The sequence below is a fragment of the Chrysoperla carnea genome, chromosome 4 (assembly GCF_905475395.1).
Source record: "Chrysoperla carnea chromosome 4, inChrCarn1.1, whole genome shotgun sequence".
NCBI classification, from domain to species: domain Eukaryota; kingdom Metazoa; phylum Arthropoda; class Insecta; order Neuroptera; family Chrysopidae; genus Chrysoperla; species Chrysoperla carnea.
This window is the reverse complement of record NC_058340.1, coordinates 51,172,942-51,198,293: the sequence shown is the minus strand read 5'-3', so window position 1 is coordinate 51,198,293 and position 25,352 is coordinate 51,172,942. Positions and strand designations below refer to the sequence as shown.

Sequence of the window (25,352 nt, the reverse complement as noted above, 5' to 3'; positions counted from 1 at the left end):
GGTTGTTGTATTCCTACATCACTGTTTAGTGATTGATAATTTGTTATGTCATATTTCACTTTTAAACATAACGTACAATGCAAAGGGAGAACCGGCTCAGAGGCCAGGAGAGTAAAGGCGCCTTGGCCTTTAACCGTTTGACTACTGACTGAGAGGTTAAAGGTTCGAATCCATGTAGCGGCTGTCTATATAATAACGAAGTAACTGACACCACCCTCATCATAAATTTAATTGTATATTCGGATGAACTTTAAAAATAAATAAATATTAAAAATCTGTTACTGATGAATGTATGAAAAATGGAGGTTAATCCCCCAATTATTATTCAAATGTAAAGAGTTAGCTTGCATAGATAAGCATTTTAAGTGGAAAAATAGATTTTTCATCTGAGTCAGTAAAAAAAGCAAAATTGATGTTGTTAGTGGACACTCGGAGAAGAGTAAGCACCTTAAAGTACAATAAGTGAAGGTACATTAGGATATAAACAATGGTATATTTGGATTTTGATGAAACGAAACTATTGTTGTCCATTGTTATATATTTAAAATATGTCTGTGTAAGCATACAGGCATTGAATACAAACTGATCGGAATAACTAAAGATCGCTATTAAAAACCGACATTAAATGGTGCTCTTTAAACCTTGCTAAACAGCTGGTTTACTCTGAGGTAGGTACAATATTAATATTTTATTAAACGCAAATAAAACACATAAATATCGTGCAAATAAATTTTATTAAAAAAAAAATTCATATGGTAATTATATGAAATGACCTTAAATTATTTATTTATCGATTAAAAATTTTTATATATATTATATAAACTTGTATCATTTTAAACGGTATTGCTCCAATTTCACAATTCAATAAATTTTTTATTAAAAATTGGCATTTTTATGTTATTTCTAAGAAAATCCGTCCTACCATTAAATAATACTCAGACAATATTTTATTTATTATTATAAGTAAAATATAAAATAATACCTAATAATATTATTTTAATGATTTGCTATAGGGGGCTATTTTTACACTCAAATTATAGTTCAAAAAAATTTAAACGCTTCTAAACAATAAAATATATATAAATGACCGAATCTTAGATGACTTGTGTAAATACATAGGTAGTTCAAGGCAAAAAGTCATAAAAATTTTATTTGAATCTATAAATTTTTCCAGGTCATTGTAACTAAAAAAATCGGTCGATTTTCAATCGGGGCTGTTCCGAATAACAACCTTATTTGGAAAACTGCTGAGATTTTTTTTACAATGTTTTTAAAATCGTACACTTTTCTGCGCTATCATCTATATACCTAATGGAATTTTTCAATTCACTTTCCACCCATTTCGGAACTTGACTAAATGATGAAAAATTTCCCAAGTTGATTAAGAGTCAATAGCAATACAATAATGCGGTACCAGCATCTACAAAAATTGACAAGAGCAACAGATTGAAGAAAAGCTAGAAAACTGAATATATAACGATATTTATATTTTAATTTATTTATTATTTATTTAATAAAGCTTTTAGAGACTTCATTGATATATATATATATATATATATCGGAAATGGCTCCAACCATTTTCATGGAAATGAGTATGCAGGGGTTTTTTGTTGCGAAAAGTCGATCTAGCTAGGTTTCATTTTTAACATTGCAAACTATGACTCTTCCTGACATCTATTGGTGTATATCGTAGTTAACGAAATTAAGTACATTACCGGGACATTCAAATTGACATTTGCATGGAGACATTTTAAACGGTTCTTATATAATGATAAAATTTGTATCTTTTTGATTCTGAGCTTTCTTCTTTTTGAATCTTGTGTCTGAGCAAAGCGGTCGGTCATCCAGGTACTAAAAATTGAATTTAATATGATAAAAATTATTTTGTACTTTTTAGTCCACACGTGAGGTATCATATAATCTATCTATAGTAGAACGTGGCCTTATTTTTTTAAATATTACTATAATACTTGCAAACAACATTATTTAGCTTCTAAAATTCATCCTTGAAAAATCAATGACCAATTAACCTTGAACTACTAATGATTTGGTTATTTTTAAGAAATTTGGTTTATAATAAATAATATACTGAAAAAGATAAAGTTCTTACAGCAATAAATCATTTTCAATTGGTTCAAGTTTTTATTAATTCAAGTGCTCGGTAATATACATATAAATAATAAAAACAAATGTACCTGAATCATAAGTATGTATAATCATATATGAATATGAATATTAACTGGGTGACAGTTCTAACACCAAACACCACCATCCAAGGTCTAACAGGCGGGTCCAATATTGTACAATGTTTAATATTAAACATTGGATCATACATATAGCATACCTCTCCTTTGGTTATTGCTTGCTTGCCACATTTTGACCCACTTTTTGTTTCGCTTATATGTATGATTTTATATAATAATTAAAGTATTATTTGAATATAATTGATATAATATTTAAAAAATATGTATACATACATCCACACATAAATGTAAAAATAATAAGCTATGGTGGATATTACCTTTAAAGTTCAGACTAATACTTTTTAATGAAGGGTAATCAAATTTGGAACATATATCTTATAGTATGAAATATACAGACGAGGAAATTTTACCGCGAAAAGTTCTCAAATAAGATGAATCGAGATGCCATTTTTTGCATAAGGTATTTCTGGAAGATATAAGTTTTGTTAACATTGCAGATTATCGGGAGATATTGTCCCTCGTTTATGCATTAAAAAAATGCATTTTTTGTACGTTTTTTGTACGTAGATACGTAACATAGTAAGTAATGGCTAGGAAATGAATTTTTTCAAAACTTTTTTTTTGTATAATTACGTTTGAACAGTTTACGTAATTTTTGTTTTTCAATATCTTTACGTTTCATGGCTATTACAACTTCATTAATATTTTTTTCAAAAATTTCCTCTTTTGAAATCAGGATGTCCCCAGGTCCCCAGATACGCCGAGGAATTTTTTTGACATCGGATTCCTGTTCAGCGACTTCAAAACCCCCGAATAAACAATTAGTGTATAGCAAGTAAAAACCTTTAAAAAAAAACGGCTATCAGTTTAGTCTTAATTTATTTTGGAATATGTAACTCAACCAATCAATTGATTGATTTCGTTTTCGATAAGAAAACAACAAGTTTCTATCATATGATAAAATATTTGACTCATGTATTTAACAAAAACTTTCCAATGTTGATTGTTTTAAATCAGCCACAAGTGAAATATATAAATCTGTAAAAAACCCCCCGCTTCAGATAGCAAACCTTTAAAAATCCTTATAGATTAGTTATTAACTATTAAGTTTTTTCTTACATAAAATATCCAATGTATGCCTCAGATTTTGGCACTTGATAAAACAAACAGACGATATTTAAAAGAGTGAAATAATCATATCACTCTTAATAATATATCAAATCAATATGTTCAATATACTGATTTGCGATTCCACCAAAAAGAAGATCTCTCCAAAAACTAAAAAATATTCAGCTTGTGCCTTATATATTAATATTCATCGCCTATCTTTCAAATATCTATCTCGGCTAAACCTATAAAAACGGTCATAACGGTTTAACGAAACAGTACTACTACTTTGAACCTTATAAACACTATTTTAAACCTTATTAACTTGATTTCAGATCTTATTCATTCATATATCAGCTATTGTGAACAATTGGCATTGCAATTAGCCAATAATAACAAGCACCATGTGTTCTTATGCACATACTTTTACTTTGATATAAAAATGTAGATACATATCGCTTATAACGACTATCGCTTATGCCGACTATCGATTATAATAATCAAATTGGTGGTCCCTCCAATGCCCTTAAAACCAATTCTGACTGTATAACTAAGGTAAAACTTCATCAACCTTGTGAGAAAATATGTATTTTCACGCATACTGATAATGATTTCTGATCGGCAAAACAGATTTTCGTCAAGGAAATAAATGTCGTTGAAAAAGTATCGGGCTGTTTACAAATTGTTGTTCATAAATGATTTAAAATCGAGATAATAATAATAGTTATGTTTCGAACTGGCCTCTACGAAATAAATAAAAATGGCTGGTGAAGAATCTAGATCTCTTAAAAATCTCACTGCAAAGTCTTCTAAATCTTATATAACTAATCGAATCTTCTAAATTTCTTTTGCTTTTAATCAGTTTATAAATGAGACATGTTTAGTTGAAGTTGGTCGCAAAATGTTTGTTTTGTTAACCAAGTTTTTATTGTTATCAAAAATAAAAATAGAAATATTAAAAATAACGTCGTGTTTAATTATAAATTCAAAATTTCTCGAAATACTCGAGAAACTTGAGACATCCTAATCGATAATTCTCGTACTTCGAGAAATAAAAAAGATCGAGAAACCAGAAACCCTATTAGACACACTATATTAATATAGCACATACCTCTACATCCACCCAACAATTTATTTTCTACAATAATGTAATGAGCCATACTTATTTAATTCTATTATTAGGTATATACAGAATGTTCGATTTACATCTAGGCATATAAATATCACGAGCATGACAGAGTAGAAGCGTTAAGCAATGCATCTAAGTGAGAGGAGGTATTATAGGTGTTATATTAAATTGCAAAAGTGACTCGTATGGTGGCTTATCTGTTGCAGTTCATCTATTCAACTACGAAGCTCCCACTCTCCAAGCGTCTTGCTACCATCTCAACGCATATCGATGCTTCAAAACATGTATATAATACCTCTCACATAGATGCACTGCTTAACGCATGTATTCTGTCATACTAGTGATATTTATATGCCTAGATGTGAATCGAACATTCTGTATAGTAAGTAATAAAGTAATGGGTAATGTATATTACTTTAGTTCATGTATGACTTCAATCAATCAATATATGTTATATGCATGTTTGTTTATTGCAATTTATTTAATTATAACAGGGTAATATGTTGTATCTTAGATCATAATTTAGTTTGTTGAAGGATATTACTACGTATAAGACAGCAACAATATGAAGACAAAGTTTACTTACCAGAAAAAAGAATGATTTTGGATTTGGTAAGATAAAAAACAAGAAAAATAGAAAACAAATTTTGATTGTGCAAATAGTTAAAATTTTGGTCTTACTATTATTTCATTTACAAATTAACTATTATGTTTTAGTTTTTAAATCATTTTCTACGTAAAGCACTATTTATTGTTGGAAACATTAACGCAGTTTGGCCATTATAGTTTATTTCATGAAAACATACCCATATGTATGTGAACTATGCTTGAAACTCAAGAAATAATTTTTATCGATAAAAATGCTTCAAGCGAAAAATATTGGGTGTGTAGGCGCACATCTTACGAAAACATTAAACTTGACCTTGGTTTTTTTAAGCTCATTCTACTCCATAACTGGTAATCGATAGATGAATACATACTTTAAATTAGAAGTTGTTTTTGATTAACAAAGTAACATTTTTTTTGTTCGAAAAATATTTTCGCAAACCGTACAGTTTAAGCAAAAACGGGTTGAGAAGTTTTACATTATAATCGTATACCATGGACTATGTATTAATAAAGTATAAATACAATAAGTTTTAATCGATAATTTAATTTGATAAAAATAAAACATAGATAATTTTTAAGAATAAATAATGGTGCTATATAAATGGAAATTGTGATTCAAGGTACGACACTTTCCCCTAGAATATAATCCACTATTTCCATTTATATTCATAATTTGTATAGTAACCTAATAATTTGTAATTACCATTAATTATTTCGTTATTTGATTAGACAAACTGTATTATTAAAATTATACTTGACTTTAAAAACATTTTTCATATAGATTAATAGAGATTGATTAGTGAGTCTGTAAAAGTTTTATTATCCGATACATATGACGTTTTTAGGGCGGGTAAAGAAGGTATGTCACCCCTTCTCATTTTACTTTACAGTATTAACCTGTTTAATTAAATAACCTTGAATTGTGAAAATAATCGCTAGGAAAATGACAATGTTTTGTGTTATAACGTATTTTACTCACTGTCAAAAAAATATTAGTTAAAATTTATTTAAAAGTAAATTTTTAATGCATACACTTTCGAGTGTTAACCGAAAGTTTGTTCCATCTAAAGGATAATATTGTACAAATTTCATTTGTAGAATATTATCCTTTTGGTGAGTAGGTAGGTAAAAATATAGATTCGAATAACTTTCAATAACCCAATGTTAACCGAAAATTTAATCCATCTAAAGGATAATATTATCCTTTTGGTTAGTAGGTACGTACAAGTAGATTCGAGTAACTTTCAATAGCCCATATAATATTACTTATTGTTGTTGTTTACTTATAATTACGCATACGATATTTACATCATGGTCTATTCGATTATTTTTGATGTAATATGTTACATACAGGCGTAAACTAAATATTGACAAATATCTTGTCTAGTAATCTTAATTAAAGAGAATTGAAAAAAATAGTCTCTGAGAAAAGATGGTTTCACCCGGCCCGAAACGCATGAAAACTTTAATAGGCCAATAATATCCCGTTGGCCGAATTTAAAAATAAGTATTTTAAATAAACATCAACAAGCAATTGTTAATTATATTAAATTATTTAAAAATATTCAACGATACAAAAAATAGTATTGAATTAAATCGTTAGATATTGGGGTATTGAATTAAATTCTAGTCTTTTGGAATTTGATATGTGTATACGTGTCCTTTAATATTTAGACATGAAGACTAAATACACATTCGTGCATTTATTCTCCTTAATTGCTGTATTAGGCTTTTAGACGAGACGAGTTTACTTTTTTCCGTCAGAAAATTGAAGAAGAAATTTTATTTTAACTATTTTTATAGAAAAAAATGCGCTGAAGACGATGGTGACATTTATTAAATGACGACTTCATTGTTCTAAGAAAAACGGTGCGCTAGGCAAAATAAACAGGAGAAAAACTTAAAATTTTAACAGAAAATGACGTTTTTCATTTCGGCCAGAATGTTGTCCTGTTGCCATTTTTGGACTTTTTTCCTCTCAATGTGTGTAAATATTAATAAAAACTAACAACATCGACCCGCCTATTTTAACCCCCGGACAAAAAGGGGTGATATAAGTTTGACCGCTATGTGTATCTGTCAGTGGCATCGTAACGCCTAAACGGGTGAACCGAATTTAATTTTTTTTTTGTTTATTTTGAAAGGTAATTTAACGGAGAGTATTCTTAGATATGTTTCAAATGCGAGTTAAGTGTTCCGCAGCTGAAAAATTTGTCTGAGGTTTTTTAAATTTTGTAAATTTCACTTGTCTTTTCTATGAGATACATATGTTACAAGCATACAAATTTTAAATATTAACAAGTGAAAACAAACAATTGACTCAGTTAATTGTTGAAATACCATGCATCACATTACACATACATACATGTCACACATACATAACTGATATACCCCATATGCGCTCTCACAAAAGTTGATTATTTTTTATAAGAAATATTTTTTACATTTAAACTTTTGTTCTATCTCCAACGGTTTACAAGATGGGTTCTACGGACCCAAGACCCAATTGACTTATGTTGCTCATTTACGAACTCGACCTCACTTTTTATGTCCTGAGTACGCTGTAAAAATTTCAGCTTGATGTCTTTTTTTCTTTTGAGTTATCGTGTTGACAGGCAGACGTACAGACAACCGAAAATGAACTAATTAGGTGATTTTATAAACACCTGTACCAAAATTTTGTTCATAGCATCAATATTTTTAAGCGTTACAAACTTGGGACTAAACTAAGTATACCTTGGTATATTTCATATACATGTTATACAAATTGAAAACTACTATTAAAATATGTAAACAGTCTTAATATTATTCGATTTAGAAAAATAAAGTTATTATAAAAAAATTTACTAAAATAATAAATTATTAATTAAAAATACTAATCACATAAAAATATTATATTTAATTAGATAATAATCAGATAATATAATCGTGAATAAATTGCATACCTTCACATAATATATCAACAATTTTTTTTTTCACAAATTTTTTTTATTTAACAAATTATGTATAAATTACTCTATAGAATCTGATTTATCGATTTTATATAAATCACTCTATTTTTTTTTTCTTTCTTCTAATTCTTAATTGTGATTCTATAATATTATTATAACTGCACTTACAAGTCGAGAGTATAACTGCATAATTTTAAGAAAATATATTCTTTACAGAGTATATCAGCAGATATTAATTTATGTGTTTTATTCTAGCGGGTTTTATAACCTGATTAATATCATATCCCTGAGGAATTACATTATCGTGTTAAAGAAGAATCCTTCATATACGGAGATCGCAAAACAAACCTAAATCATACAAGCATTTCAAAATTTTTTACCATTAGTAGTACATTTTGTAGAGTATATATAATTCATCGTTGTAACAGAACACGCTTACTATATAATAGGAGATCGGGGCTCGGAGTCGGGTCGGAACTTCACGAATAGAAAAGTGAAGTTGGTTTTTCATTAAATCTTACTTAATCTTTGTTTAAAATTCCTAATTAAACAAAGAGAAGGATACCCACTAGTGACTCATATCTGGGTATCGCCATAGAGATTACAAATAAAACTTTTGCTAGAACGAGATGAATGCAATCTTTGATTGCTTATAACTTCTTCGTTTTTTATCAATTTAAATTTTTTCAAATTTTTTCATGGTGTCTAGTTTTACATTTTCATGTGTAATATGGCCAATTCGACATATTTGGACTATCTGTGATTTTATCAGTGATTTTTATTAATAATTTTTAAGTCAAATTTACACGAAGATCTAATTATGAAAACGATATAACGTCCACCCAAGTCAATATTTTTGAAAAATAAAACATATGTGGTTCGGAGTTTTTTGAATCTTCGAAACTTCTTTGTACGGTTTTTGAACTTCTAAGCAAAAAAGGTCAATAAAAGATCGGTTCTCTAAAAATGACTCAAAGTTCCAAAAATATTTCGTTAATAACTTAAGAATTTTAAAGAATTTTAATTATGCTAATGTGATCCGACATCCTAAGCGAATAACGTCAACAAAGAATCGATTCTTTAGAAATAGCCCAAATTTTCGAAAAATATTTCATTATTAACTAAAAAAAATTATGAAGTATTTATAATGACATTATTGAGCTTCTTTAGGTTAACTTATTTAACAAAACTTCTGATTCGTATGTATTATTGTTTTCTAGTAATCAAATATTTGAAAAAGGATTTTAGAAACTTTAAACGACAATTTCAAGTAAAGGAATGCATTTAGAAACACCGGCATTATTTTGTTTGGAGAAACAAAAATTTATTCCAAATTGAAAACTTCTAAGGGTGATCTTAAAACGCATTAGAGAAAACGAAACACAATATAAAATATATAATAAACCGATTTTTTGCTAGAAATTGCCTGAAATCGAGCTTACTTTCTAAAACGACGATTTACGTGAGAATACTTACATAAAATGACCAAATAAAACTCAAGATGTTTGAAGGGAAAATAATAAGAAGAAAATATAGCAATGTTTGAGTTAACGCGGGGATTAGCATATCCGAACCAACAGATAAATCTTGGAAATTTTGCAGAATGAAGATATTGTGAAGTTCATCTAGTCACAAAACGCATTCGGTTGGGGTATGTATAGAGAAAATTACTCCATTACACAGAAAGTACTCCATGACATAGTATAAACCACTAGAAGAAGGGGAAGACCTTTCTTTAGATGGTTTGACCAGATTCTGGGTGACCTGAAGGTAATGCGAGTTACATGATGCAGATAATCCAAAGACCCGATCGTCTGGAGAAGCATAGTTGAGGAGGATAAAACCCAACCCGGTTAATGGCAAAGATATTAATAATATCTTTAAATTATGGCAAATATATATTTGTTTAAAAATTAATTTTATATTTTTATTTTTGTTTTTTAAAATATAATCTATAATCTATATGACATAACTGTTTATACAGGTTATTAACAACTAACTAACTCAGTGAATTGTTAATTTCCAAGCACTTTGATTTTAAGTTTCCTGTTAAATTTGTTTCGTTTTTAAGAGTAAATAGATATTATTTTAATGTTATAAGTATACTATAAACCATGAAGCATTCTGTACAAACATATGGTTTAAAAGTAGAAACCATATGCATAAAGTTGTTATAATAAGTATATCCTGTGAAATAAGTCTGAAAAGATAAAATATACCAAGAAACTCAATTAGTGGTTGATAGAAACACGTATGTAAGGCATTAATGGCCAACAATTACAGTTGGTAAAACTGATAACATTATTGTAAATTGAAAGTAAATCTACTTAGCTTTTATATACAAGAAATCAGTGTTAGTAATCAATACTTGTAGAATTTTATTTGTTATAATAAAAAATAAAGATCAATTAACTCTTTTATCATTAATTATTTATACCTTTTAAGTTGTAAGCATATATGGAATGTAGTCAAATCATCATTTGATTGGACATTATATTATAGGTACTTAATTTCAAAATAAATAGCAAAATAATTAATTAATTTAAAAATAAAAAAATTAAAAAATGAACTAAAAATATGAAAACAAGCCTTTGTCCGACAAATAGGCTGACTTTCTGATTTCGTAGAATTCAAATCAAAATTTTTATTTTACTGTATTAAGACAAAGATTATATTTAGGTACTCAAAATTATTCCTAACTCTCTCGGGAAAAAATGTACAAATAAAGAAAATTTGAGTTAGTTTTGATAATATGAATATACTGTCTAATACTTCAGGATATTCTAGAAATTCTCAAATTTCTACCAGTCTCTATTCAGTTCTCTATTCAGTTGATTTACCAGTCCATGTCTTGGGCAAGGCTAACAATTCCAGTTTCCAGTAACATATCCAGTCCAACGATTAAGTCTTGGTGAAGGTCAGAAATATGGGAAGATCGGAAACCAGGCTCGAGCTAATATCTAAGTTTCTAAGCTTGGCCTTAATTATGCACAAAGTTTTTCTTTTGAGAACATTAGAGATCCGTATTGGGGAATTTCAAAATTTTAAGGATAGTCTCGTTTGTGATTATTTTGGGAAAGAGGAATTTATACTGGAGTAAATATCTGAGTGTTTTATTTAAGTTTGCAAAATTTAACATGGTTGTAAGATCATAGAATAATTAGGTCAAATGATAATCAGAACCTATAAGAAACATTACTTCTTCATGTATAACTTCTAGAAAGTAATCATTATCTATCCCTATATATTATAAATGTGAAAGTAAGGACGTTTGTTTCTTTGTTAAGCTATCACGCGAAAACTACCAAATGGATTTGAATGAAACTGTACAAAAATATAGCTCATACATAAGAATAATACATGAGCTATAATTTGTAAAGATATATTAAAAAAACAACAAAAAATTCAAAGCTTAAACTTATTCTGACATTTTACTACTCCACCTATGATCATCATTTTGAACCATAAATTAAAAATAGTCAATGTAATACAATTTATGGCCAACTGATATACTCAAGGAATTATGACATACACTTTAAAAAATTGTAAACTGTGCATATATTTTAGCTGTGTAAAACAATCCCTCGAGTGTTATGGAAGGGGGACAAGTGAATCAAGAGAGGGAAGGCTATAAAGCGATGGTTTTTACTTTTAAGTCCAGTGAAGCTAGTAATAGTATAAATTTTCAAACAGATGATATGTACCACTATTTTCAATTATTTTGACAAATATGACCAAAGTAAATTATTATTTGTCTGGTTTTGTTTTAAACTTACACCATTTAGAAGAATACATTTACTTAACAAATAATTTTCTATCCATGTTTTCTAGTATAAACGATATTACCGACAAAACAATAATCCCAATGACGTATAAAACTAAAAAAACCTAAAATTAACTATAGAAACATTAATTAACTTAAAAAATAGTTAAAAACAAGCTTTTCTAGACAGAAAACTAACATGAAGACATGTCTAATAAAAGTAAGGGTGATGAATTTATCACCATGCGTATAATGTTAGCCGCTAGACGATGGTTAAACGTAGGTATTTCTGTCCTGCAGTGCATTAGCGATGTCATTGATTAAAAAGTTTATTCAATAAAAATAATAATAATAAATTATCAATTAAAACAAATAAAAAACCAATCACATAATATTTGAAATTAATGACAGCATGTAGTCCTTGATGTTTATGGTGGTGTTAACTGATTTAAGGATTGATTTCAAATAAAGTTTCTACGCCTCTTAACTTTCTTTTTTCCCTCCAACTTCCCCAGTACTACAAGCTTTCAGTTCTTCTCTAATTATCTTATACAAAGACTGCAAGTTTTCGTTTCTCGTTTGAGAAGTTTTTTAAAACTGTAAGTAACTTTCAAATTATTATGAAAAAGTAAAAAATAAAAATAGTTTTTTTTATAAAACTTATATGCGTTCTTACCATTTTTGTCAAAAAATATTGTTAAGCAATTCAATTAATTATATTCCAATCATCTTAGGGTTTCATCTCGGAATTTAACGAAATAAGCTGAATTTTTGTACAAACCTTTATTTTGAAAGTACAAATGTTGTCTCAAAGGTCAAATATGGTCACACGTGCGCATTTTTAGATATTGAAGGTCATAGGTCACGAAAATCAGTTCTTTGTGAATATCTCGTTTCCTTTTTCCTTCAATCGTATTATCATTTATTGTAGAAGTTGTAGAGGATAAAATTTTCTACAAATTTTGTCTGAAATTCTTTTTGTACGTTGAGTCATTTTTGCAATAGAGGTCGCAAAAGATGAAGCGCTCAGCTTAACGTACTTCAGTGCTGGGTCAATATTTATAAATCAATAACTATTTAAGTAGTATTTAATGAATAATTTAGATAAAAATCGAATAATAGACTGAAATTCACAATTAACTCTGTATATTCAGTTTTTCCTTAATTATTCATTAAATATTACTTAAATAATTATTTAATGCTTAATATTTATAAATATTGATCCAGCACTGAAGTACGTTAAGCTGAGTGCTCCATCTTCTGCGACCTCTATTTCAAAAACAGTTCAACGTACAGAAAGAATTTTAGACAAAATTTGTAGAAAATTTTATCCTATACAACTTTTATATTTATTTTGATACGAATGAAGGCAAAAGAAACGAGATATTCACAAAAATTTTTTCGCAACCTATGAACTTCAATATCTAAGGACGCGCAAGTTTCTACAAGAGCATAAAAATCGAATTATTTTTATGGAGCTGTGTTATTTTTTCGATAGATATGCATCGATATGAAAGACATAAGTTGTTGAATATTTTTAATTAATGTTACGCAATTTTTGCCAAGCTCTGATAGCAAAATACAAATTAATAAATAAAGAAATAACTCTCTTAGGAAGAGAATAGTCTAGGCGAGAAGGTGCATGAGAAAAAACTATTTTAATCAAAATTTTTCTTTTGTATACTATTCAGAAAGTAGTGAAACAAACATATCGTTGTATTACCTTATTGATAACGAAGTTTATTTCTCACTGAGCAAATACTTTTCGTTGATTATTGAAAATAACCTCATTTAATCGACTTTAGATGTCCTAAAATTTTCAACCACGATGCTCAGGGTGTTTTGTTTTTATTTGGAGTTACTTCAAATTTTGAATATAACCCAACTTGATTCAGTCAAACCATTTTTGGTTTCTCAATTACTTTAATTTCAGCAATAATTTAAAAGTAATAAATAAAATGCAATAATGTTTTTTATTTAAGTGAAAACTTCTTTTGCCACGTTGAGCACTTTTTGGGTGAACAAAAATCATGAAATTCGCGTCATCGTCATCGCATGCGATTGTAATTTAACTCCTCCAAATTTGGATGAAATTTTGTGTGTGCGTTTAAGTGGATGCGAGATGTTTTTGATGGTTGCGCACCAAAAAACCCACGAAATAAATGATGAAAACGCAAATAAATAATATATTACATTACATCATTGCTGGACTGGTTAGGAGGTAAACACGGTGTACGTTTGTGCCTTTCAATGCATTACGACTTTTATAGAAGCTGCAAAGAAGGCTGCTAAAACGAGGAGGAAACGAAAACTCATCATCTCTGCCATTGACTATAGCTCTTGTTTTAAGAAGATTGACCCACTTGAGTTTTTACGGTTCCACTCCGATATGGAATCCGCTGACGATAAAACAATTTGTTTGTTCTCCAACAGTTCTAAATGCTTCAAGGGATAATGGCTATAAATGAGCCAGCATTTTTCTAAAAGACATTTGAACGAAACTTATGGTCTAAGGTAACCTTAAGTTATAATGGCTGATGTAAGCTTGCATTAACAGATTAAAATGAAAATTTCTAGAATTATTATTATAAAAAATTGAATAATTCTCCATCATCGACTAGACTAGAATCAAGGTTCAAGAGTAAAATAAGTAATATGTTTTGTGAGAAATCAATCAATTAAAAATAATTATAAAATAATATAAACGTAATAAATAAAAAAACACTATAAACTACTCATGTAATATGTTTTTAATTTCAAATATTTATTAATAACGTTATGAAATTAACACATTTTCTTATAATACCTTATTTGTACCTTTAACTTAAAACATTACACCGACTGTGACTGATTCTGTGTTGTCTGTGGTGACTGCGTTGTGAATGTAAAATATCAATTTAAAATACCTACCGAATGTTTGTTCATTTTGATTTTATATTAAAAAATTTTCAATTCAAAGTTTCACAAAAATACATGGTTTAGGTATTACATATTATTATTATTATTATCATGGAATTTTAAAATAAAAATCATATAAATATGCAATGAATTTTTAAATATGTGAACAAAATCAAGTTTTCAATATATCTATCTATTATGAGACATAACTTACATAAATTATAACTATAAATTAAAAATTATCTTTTAAAAAACCAGTTAGCACTGAGTACTTTGTGTATGTACTTACATTGCAGGCTGCATTATGCGCTGTATGTATAGGGGCTCTATCAAATTATTCTATTATATTATTCAGGTTAATTGTATTTTTAGGATTCCGTCTTCCGATCGAAAAACGGAACCCTTAACTTTTTCCGAATCTCTTTGTCCAAAACAACTTAATGTTTTCGTACTAATGCAATTTCTGATTTATATGTATCCGTTTCAGGGAGCAGTTTAACTTGAATTCTAATTTAGAAGATAAAGGGTGGTTGGCAATAAGAGAGATGAACTGCGCCTCGAAAAACTCCAAGATTCCATTTTAGGTATGAATGTTCGGATCATTATAAATAAAATATCATTTATTTATTCAAAAAGTCGAATATGATCAAAATATGGCATTAAATGGTCAAAGCAGGGACATAACTGAAGAGAAGAAGTACAAAAATTCAACTAGAGGGCTCAAAATTGGTAATCTACACTCCAAAAAACATAAAAACCAAAGGTCTCCTCTCGAATAAAGTCTGGTTTGCATACAGGTCATAAAAACAACGTCTTGATAAAACTGTATGAATTCGTTTGATATAACTTTATTTTTTACTATTCGCTCTGTGCATGGGTTTTATTTTAGGCATTTGCCATAGAAATGGCACACTACTTTGTAAATATAATTGTATGAATGGACATATAAATCTATGGATTGTATATATGGCTTACATTGAAAATTCTAAATTATTTTCGGACAAATTTAAATATACATTTAAAATTCACAATTCACAATTTCTAATAGGGTTAACAATTGGAACTCATTGTTATTTTTCAGTAATTTTAATTTGACATTTACTATACCATTTACAAGTAAACAATTGAAAATTAGTCAAAGCAACCTCCTTTATGGCCATAATTATCGACTGGAATCGAGCAATTTTATCTTTATGTATAATTTGAGCCAATGTGTACTTCAAAACTTTATTTTAACTGGACAGTGCTACGCCTTTTCGCTCAAAGAAAAAATAAGATCATAGGTAAGTACCTCTAAAAAAGGAGAATTTTTTTTTTAGAATTAGAAAAATTTTCAATTATGAATAGGTCCTTTAGGAACAAAAAATGACTTGAATAATGTAAAACGCGGGGCCAACTTGAAATTTCTTTTCATTATTATAGGGCCAAAAACCTGCTTATTGGCATACAAATATATATTTTATTATAATTTTAAAATGCATATTTTGAAAAATATTAACGAAAATTTATAAACTTGGTTATTCTGTCTCTTTCATTATCGATAAGAATAACATAGGTCTTATTCAAGCCTTCAAGAAAGCATTAACGAAATTTGTAAGCTTTTAAATTGTTGGGTAAACGCAATATATTCCTAAAAATCGCAGTCACAAATCTTCAATTCATCAGACTTAGCCTGTTTACTGAAAATAAATGCAGCAGTTCATGCCAGAACCCTCTCCATGTGAGTTTTGCCCGCGCTTAACCGATTTTTTTTTTACAATGTAAATACGATTTTATTATACCTATTTTAAGAAGAAGTCATATCGAGATATGAATATGGAAAATTATTTTTTATCCTAATGTAGAATGTCTCATCAAGGTTTAAAATTGCTTTCAACTTCTTGATTTATCCAGCAATTACACACAGGGGTTCATATTTACGCCCAAATTAGGATTATACGACTATCAGAACAATTTTATAAAATACATGTACGGATAAAGATCTGATTTTGTAATTTAATTAATCAGAAAGTAAATGTGAGAAAGAGCTGATAATTATCTAGCTTTTGTGAACGTCTATAATCCATAATCAATAAATACAGTACACCGGTACTGTATTTTTATTTATTATGAATGATAGTACGTTTAATCTTTAATTGCTTCATAATTTTTACTTGGTAAAGTTTATTCACTCAAAAATTCCAATTTTGAACAAATCTTTATCCTGATTCCAAAAATACTAAACTTTTTGTGGGTATCACTATGCCAGTATCGGTGTGAACGCCATACTATGTACTATATTGAAGAAACAGTAACATTAGAAAAAGTTATGGAAGAAGAATCAATGCAGTATGGGTGTCAAGCCCATATTAGCTGACATTAGCCCCAATACTTCTGGTGGATAGCCCTATTGAATACTGTAATATTACTTATGCCAACATAGATACTATAATATCTGTCTCTATATATATCATACCAGCATTGTAGTAAACGCCGGGCATTTCTTAACGTGTATCATCAAATTACTCCCAATCAAAATACCTTCAACGCTAAAATTTCACACACAAATGAAGCATGTCTATCTTGACGGTCCAGCCGGAAGTGAGCTCAATAAAAAGAAAGAAATATTTCGGGCTTTTTGGTGAAACTCTAACCAATAGCATAGCAAGTGATCATTTCCTTCCCCTCGTTATTGCATCATATCGTCTTTACTGTACAGGCTTTTCTACTTTTTTTGCTGAGGTAATTTCCGGTTTGATGTAAATATGTGGTTTTCTTTAGCTTTCGATCGATGAAAATAGTAAGACTTTTCACTCTAACAGGGGGACTCACTTTTTCCGAATTTTGCTAGTTCGCCTGTTTTGTGTTACATTTGACTTTCTATTCCCAAAAACTCAATACATGATGGTTATAACATAAGGATTCATTATAACGCCTACAACTATTTACCCACCATCTTTTTCGATGATGGCTTTACTATCTAATTAGCTTTATAGATTGAGATATTCCATGTTGCTCTTTTTTAACTCTAGATTTTGGAACTATGTTCCTTATCGCATGATATTTGTTTACTGGTTGGGCAGTTAAAACCAAATAAACTGCATCCGACACCAAAAACCAACATCTAGATTACCTAGGACACTAAAATTTTTCGAAGTTTCCATGAATCTTGAGAAAATGCAAAAATCTCTTATAACTGCCAATTTGTATTTTTTACCAAAATTTTATATTTTATCATTTAAAAAAATTGAGTAGTGAAAGTTATCAGAAGTTAAAGAAAATAGAGATAATTAAAGTAAGTACAATGCAATTTTTATGTTATGTCATAATAAATATCCTAATCAAACCAAACGTAATGTACTCACATATTGGGGTGACTACTAAATCTTTACTTTACTTTTAAGAAAAATATCTTGAAATAAAAAAAGAATTAAGCGCTACATTTATTATGTACCAAGGTACGAAAGGAATATAGTTCCTACCGGGTGTCGCACGACATCTCTCGTTCTTTTTTTAATTTCAGGTTTTTATTAATATAGATTTGAGATTTTATCATTTTGATACTACTAACGAATAACACTTGATCCGCTTATTGAAGCGTTTCGAAGTTTAAAGTTCACACACTTGACCCAAGTGGTTTGATTTCTTATAACATTTTTTTTAAACAAGATATAAATTCCTCACCTTATAAAGTCTTCTCCATCAACAAATGTTAAATTTTTATACCATTATAAAAATCAATTACAATTAAAATAGTTATTTGATTTGATCTATATTGTTTGAAAAATAATTGAAAATTATTGGCAATGGTTAGTAAATATAATAGAAAGTTTATTGAAAAAAAAAATGGTAACCTAATGTCTGTGAATGTTAAATCATTAACACAAAATTAATTATGAATAGAATCATTTATTTAATCCGGATTAGAATCAAAATCAAATATTTGATTTTCAACTCTATGATAGAAAGAGTTATTGATTTTACCCTGAAAAATCAAAATATAATATTTTATATTTCGATATCTTAGATTCACGAGGAATTTAATCCTTTGGGCATATGTCTATCCATTTTTCTGTACGATTTTCTATAGATAAATCATTACTGGAAAAATATCTAATAAGTAAAAGTACTTAAATTTAGGCACAAAACTTGAAAAGCCCCAGACAAATTTTTGGAGTACAGAACCCTAAACTCGCACTTGAAACATATCTAAGATAACTCTTCATTAAATTATCTTTTCTTAAGAGCTTACTCCAAACTGAACCGATTTTGAGGATCATATCCAATTTAATATTTTGTACGTTTAAATATCGTCAGCAGGGTCTGTTACAGGGTCATTGTTAATCACAGACAGAGCTGAAATTAATAAATTTTCCACAGGCTTTATAATTACTTTGCTGTAGTCTTCACTTCTCACCATCATTTTAGCAAAAAAAAACCACCCCACGGCTTCTCTAGTGCGACCCTTCAGATTCACATGAATAACTTCCCAGTATGATAAAGAGTAAATTTCCTTTCGGCTGGGAAGTTAAAAAAAACACTCACTTTTAAAGGTTAACTAGGCAGCTAGATTCCTTTGCAGGTATTCTTCTACTTGGCTTGATGCTCAATCCTGTTCTGATCACAACATTGTAGACCTCATTACCTATCAACGCTGAAACTTCCTAACTTAATTATCCGACATGACGGACCGACATCTAGGCTCATCAAATTGTAAAAGTCCGATCTTACATATCAGTCACGTGAGCCGTTATCGGGTGTAGATATAAAACTCACTAGTCTGACTGGATTACTAGAATGTCCGGATTAACTGAGATTGTATAAATAAATTCTTGATTAATAAAATTAGACATTTTTGAGTGAATAAACTCTCACTGACGTAGGAAGAGATGAAAAAAGCGCAGACGGAAGGTGTCGGATTACTTGACGCTTCGAAATACTGAATGCGTGGAATTAACAAGACTTTAGTAAGAATAATAATCCTCAATATCGTGAATTTTGCTACAAGTAAGACCCTGAAATCGATTTCAGATCTAACATGATTACCCAACGCCTCCCATATATAAATTCTTTGACGGTCTTGCCCAGATCAACTGGAAAGTAAGTAGCCAACATTATAAATTTTATGAATGTAAAACTCCATTATTATGTGGCCTCTAAAGATCATATACAGCAAGGTTTGTCTATTTTTTTGTTACCTATTGATTGGTATTCTAATTTAAATATTTAAATTTATTTACTTTTTTCTGATAATCGTGTAGTAAGTATGATTAAATCTTTTATGACATTCATGATAATATCTCTGGTATTTTTTTATTGCTTCAATAAATTTTGAAAAGTTGATAGACATTTTGATGAATACTATATTTAAATCGCTTAGCTGTTTAGATGCAGACGAGTTTTGGATATTATGGAATCATTCAATTTACATTTATAAGTATTCATTAGCACAGAATCGATTTTAAACCACAAAACCACTATAAAATAAAAACATAGGTATCTGGTTCGGATATGGTAAATAGGACTTGGATTTTATTACCTTAGTCGGTATGAATGGCCGTTTACTATTTGTTTATGTCATTTGTCATTTATTATCCGTAAATTCTCGTGAAATTGGAGAAATTAAGATTTACGAACAAACAAACAACAGACAATTGAGTTAATTATTGAAATACCATGTATAGACAGTGTTGATTACGCAATAGTTTGTTTTTTACTTCATGTAAGTAAATAAAGATAGTCACTCTTAGATAGTCACACACATAACTGATATTTCCATATAAAGCATACTAATGTTCTTATCTAACTTGCGCCGTCACGGATAAGCAGTGATGTTTAGGAAAAAAATGTTTCAACATTTTGAACCTTTAAAACTTTTGTTCTATCTCTAACGGTTTACAAGATGGGTCCTACGGTCCCAAGATCCAATTGACCTATGTTACTCATTTTCAACTTCACTTTTTACGTCCTGAAAATGCTATAAAAATTTCAGCTTGAAATATCTTATCGTTTTTGAGCTATCGTGTTGGCAGACGGATAACCGGAAATGGTCTACTTAGGTGATTTTATGAACTTCTATACCAAAATTTTGTTCGTAGCATTAATATTTTTAAGTGTTACAAACTTAGGACTAAACTTAGAATACCTTGATATATCTCATATATACATAATATAAAACGAAAAATATTATTTTCTTAAGGCATACAGTGAGTAATCAAACCTCACCTCAAATTTAACTAACTCTAATGTTTTTTTAGTAATTAGGAAGCTAAATTTAAAATTTTATGAACAATTCACGAATAAAGAAAAATTTTCGGTATAAATATTTTAAAAAAATTGGAGAAATTGTTTTATCTTAATCTATAAGCTCATAATGAAGTGAAATTTTTATAATTTTCTTTGTCTGTATTTAGGATAGATTTATGGAAATCAACATAAATTAAACACTTGCGAGCTTTTTCTTTTTTTTAAGAAAAGTGCATTTATCAATCATCCAAAATACAGACAAAGAATTTAACTTTATTATGAGCTTTCAGGCTAAGATAAAAGCATTTTCTCCAATGCCAATAGCGGAGCCTCTAATAACTGTCTTCATTGATTCGTGAAATTTTATGAAATGTTCATTTAATTTATTATATATGTATAACAGGTCTAGGACCAAGCGTAGTTTTTAGAATAGTCTATTCAAAACGACTGGCAATTTTAAGTTGCTTATTACCCTAATCACTAATACTTCACTCTACAATTTTTTTTTTATTCGAAAAATTATACTTAAATTTTTTTTTTTCGCGAGATGTAATTATTTCAAGTTATACAAAAATTTGTAGGGTCTTATGAGTCTCTTTGTTCAATAACTCCGGAAATGGAGAGTTTATAAAAAATCAACTAACTTGAGCTTTCAAAAAAAGTATTTTAATACAAAGAACGAAGTCTCAAGCGTACATTTGAACAAAAAAATGATTTACCATATACATTCTTTTTAATTAATTTGGTAATATTATCATACTGAACTCTGGAGAATTTATATATGAAACTTAACACTCGCCTTTATTACCTTTCAAGCGAAACAAAAAAAAATCGGTTCATCCGTTTAGGCGTTACGATGCCACAGGCAGACACACAGACAGATGCACACACGTAGCGGTCAAACTTATAACACCCTTTTTTTAGTTCGGGGGTTAAAAAGGTTGTAAGGCTCGACTTTAACAACAGACCCTCAAATTTCAGCCGTTTGGAAATCACTGTCAAATATTACACCTGGCCCCCGACCAATTATCTTGATCAATTTTTCAACATTGTTTAATATTTAAATTGGCTATAAAATAATTTATTCTTGTTGTCTTGTCTCTTATCAAGTTTGATTTGATTTTAAGCTACTTTTTTTTTCTTCAAAACAACTAATAAATAATATCAGATATAAATAAATTTGCAGAAATATAATAAGAGAGCAGAGTAGAGTTAGTAAATCGATAAGTAATGTAGTAAGATCAGATCAATTCATCATTTTATATTGAATGTACTCTCATTTATCATTTATTCATTATGTTTCATCTATTAAATTCTTAGTAGTTAATAATAAATGACAACCTGTATTTTATTTTAATTCATCATATTTAATTGAATATTTTATTTGAGATATTCACTCACTTACATATAAAAATTTTAGTACGAGAACCAAAAGCTACTCGTGTTTTAACTCTTGAATAATACTAAAGTTTATAGAGTAATAGCCAGCGCTTGCCAGACATACGTTAAAGTATAAAAGCTGAAATTTTTTTTGCGTATTCTTACTGGTGTAGGGACCAATCTTTGGGGGCTACAAACCTTGACTAACGGTTCCTTCGGTAGGTAGCAGGTAATCAGGGGCGCAGTACCCGAACTCTCTCACGTTAAAGTATAACAGCTGAAATTCACACAGAGTAGAGTGTTCAAATGACCATTTTAAGTCAATATTGAAAAAGACATACAATAATAGACAATCCGCTCAAGTTGTATACACAATTTTATTATGTAAGCGAGAATAGTTCTGTCTACCCGATTTTGACTTACATAAGCACATTTTTGCACGCAATTAGTGGTAATTTAAGTGCAATAAGTAAATTTGACGCACGTAAATTCGCTATTTGTTTACGTAAAATAGTGTAACGATAAAATAGACTTCACAGAACTTTTCACTTTAATATCCGCTGACTTAGCTATGATTGTTCCATTACATTATTCCAACTCCGATATTCAAAATATTCTCTATATGTTTTTAAATATTCTCGTATAAAAAACAGAATTTTTTATCAACATTGATTCAGGTACTCTCTTCCGATAAGCTCCTGTGTCTTTTGCAAAATCATGATAGTGTGTTCTTTATAAGAAATCATCTTCATGTCAATATCAATTAAGGTAGTCTTAACTTTTAAACGTTTAATATTTTATTTTTATTGATTTAAATTGAAAGTATTTTGTTACTGGTATATATACTTTTATCTTTTAGCTTTTGTAATATAATAAAGAATTAACTCAAATTTTCTCTTTAATATAAATAATATAAAATTGAAATAATTATAATTTGCCGTGTAAAATACAACAGTTAATTCGTTTATTATGGTGTAATAAATGGCTCGCAATTAAAACCTTTAAAAATATTTGGGTTATGAATAGTAGTATAATTATTTTATATACATAAAACTGTACGTATATTATATACTACTAATTAATTATTTATAAGGTCAACTTTTAAATCACTTAGCCCAGGCCAGAGCAGACACGAATTTAAGCTGTTTAGATCGCAGAAACGATTTTTTTTTGTCTATGATTGAGCCCAAAAAGGATTTGATTTAACCAACTTGATTTAAAATGTTTAAAATATTGAGGAATGCTTAGTATCAACTTTTATTATATTGATAAAATTATAAATCAAAATAATAAACTGAATCAATTCGGGAAAAATTCTGTCAGAAAGAAAAACATTCTGCTTATATTACATAAAAAAATTGGCATTTTTATAAATCATTCAATCACGTTTGTACTTCATAATCTTAGTGAATTTTCTTAATAAGAAGAAAATTCTGAATTATTATTAGGTATAACACATAAACTCGTTGACTTCAAAATTTACATAAAAGAAAAAAATTATTTCTGATGTTAGCTCTATTTATTCGAAAAATTTACTATTAAATTGAAATCTTCTAGGCACGTTAGACGATGTAAACTCTATCAAATATTATTTAATAAATGTATAATAAATAATATTTGTTAGGATAAACCTTATAGTACCGGCAAAATCCGTCATTGACATGATTAATTTTCGCATGGGAAATTTTTTCATGATCTCGTTTAAAACCTGAACGCAAAAGCGCAGGTGGGTTACCTGGTAGGATATTGTTTAAACTGATTTTCACAAATAAGTAATATAGACCGAATCACTTCGGACAAAATTTTATCATATAATTTTGGTCAAAGTTAACAAAAAATATGATTTGACATCTCTCCAGTTTTACGATTTTTATCCCTCAAAAACTGTATCAAAATATCTGATTTTTGTATGAAATTTTTATTTGTAGTGTAAAGCTTACTCAACAACTCTCGCAAAAGAAAGAGTTGTTGCTTAAGAAAGCGCCCAAAAAATCACCCAAAAATATCGATTTTCTGTTCTATTCTTGCTATAAAGATCGAATTTTCACCAATCGACTCCAAATAAAAGAATGTTTTGATTGTTAGAAGACTGTAAAAATTATATTGTCTGCCTGAAAATTTACAAACTGGTCGAAATACTACCAACTTAGAATATAAAATATCTTAAAATTAACATAAAAATGTAGGTACTTACCCTATTTTGAAAAGCACGTCGAAACACTTCTCGAGAAAATTTTCCAGTTGACTCTTCTTGATGCAATATTTCCGAACAATGTTTCAATAACGCAGTATGCATACGATCACGTATGCTTTCCTCTTCCATGCTAGAAATAGGTGGTGGTTTAGCAACCACTGTTGTTACCGGTACAACTTCTGTCGTACTAACATTATTATCCATAATTTGATCATGTTTCGATGTAGTCGGTGTTTCACAATTATTCAAATCGTATCGATGAAAATCGCCCGTATCCAAAGAAACATACGGTTCTTCATCAACAGTTTCTACTTGTTTTGTTAAATGTGGATGAACACCATTATTTAGTTTTTGTTCGTTATTAGGAGGTAAATCCTGATGATTCATAGCACCTCCTGGGTCTTGTTGATGACGCGCCTCTTGGGACATTGTTCAAAGTCATTCAATACACAATAAATTAAACGGTGTTTTATTTTAACAAGTTATTAACTTTATTTTTTTGTTTATTATAAACATTTATTTTGCATTTGCATTTGTATTTTTATTTGAAGGTAATCTGAAATTAGTATAAATTTAAACTTATATAAATAAATAAATTATTTATTATGGATGAACGAGCGCCAGAGCAGTTTTGGATAAAAGCACGATTTGTTTTTATATGAAGTTGGACTAGATTTAAATAATTCTGAAAATTTTAGGGGGCATTGCCCGATTATTTAAGTAAGCAAATTACTTCAAAAGTAGGCATATCTAACATTGGTCTAATGGGAAAACGGTAGATGGATATGTTTTCATAGATTTCTCCAAAACTAGTCGGTGGAAATTAAAAAAAAACTATTTAAATTAAAGTTAAAGCCCTAATAAGTTATGGAAAGCAAAACCCGTGGTGTCC

The 25,352-nt window shown here is 28.9% G+C and overlaps 1 protein-coding gene across 1 annotated transcript in view; it reads right to left on the bottom strand.

Annotated features, from left to right (window-relative positions):
- The window catches only part of LOC123299099 (NADPH oxidase 5-like), a 161,791-nt gene extending 136,829 nt beyond the window's left edge, over nucleotides 1–24,962 (bottom strand). The window contains exon 1 of the mRNA XM_044881327.1: nucleotides 24,461–24,962. Coding sequence (XP_044737262.1) covers nucleotides 24,461–24,889 — 429 coding nt within the window. The 5' untranslated portion in view covers nucleotides 24,890–24,962. The remainder of the gene's footprint in view (nucleotides 1–24,460) is intronic.
- Between the last annotated feature and the right edge of the window lie 390 nt (nucleotides 24,963–25,352).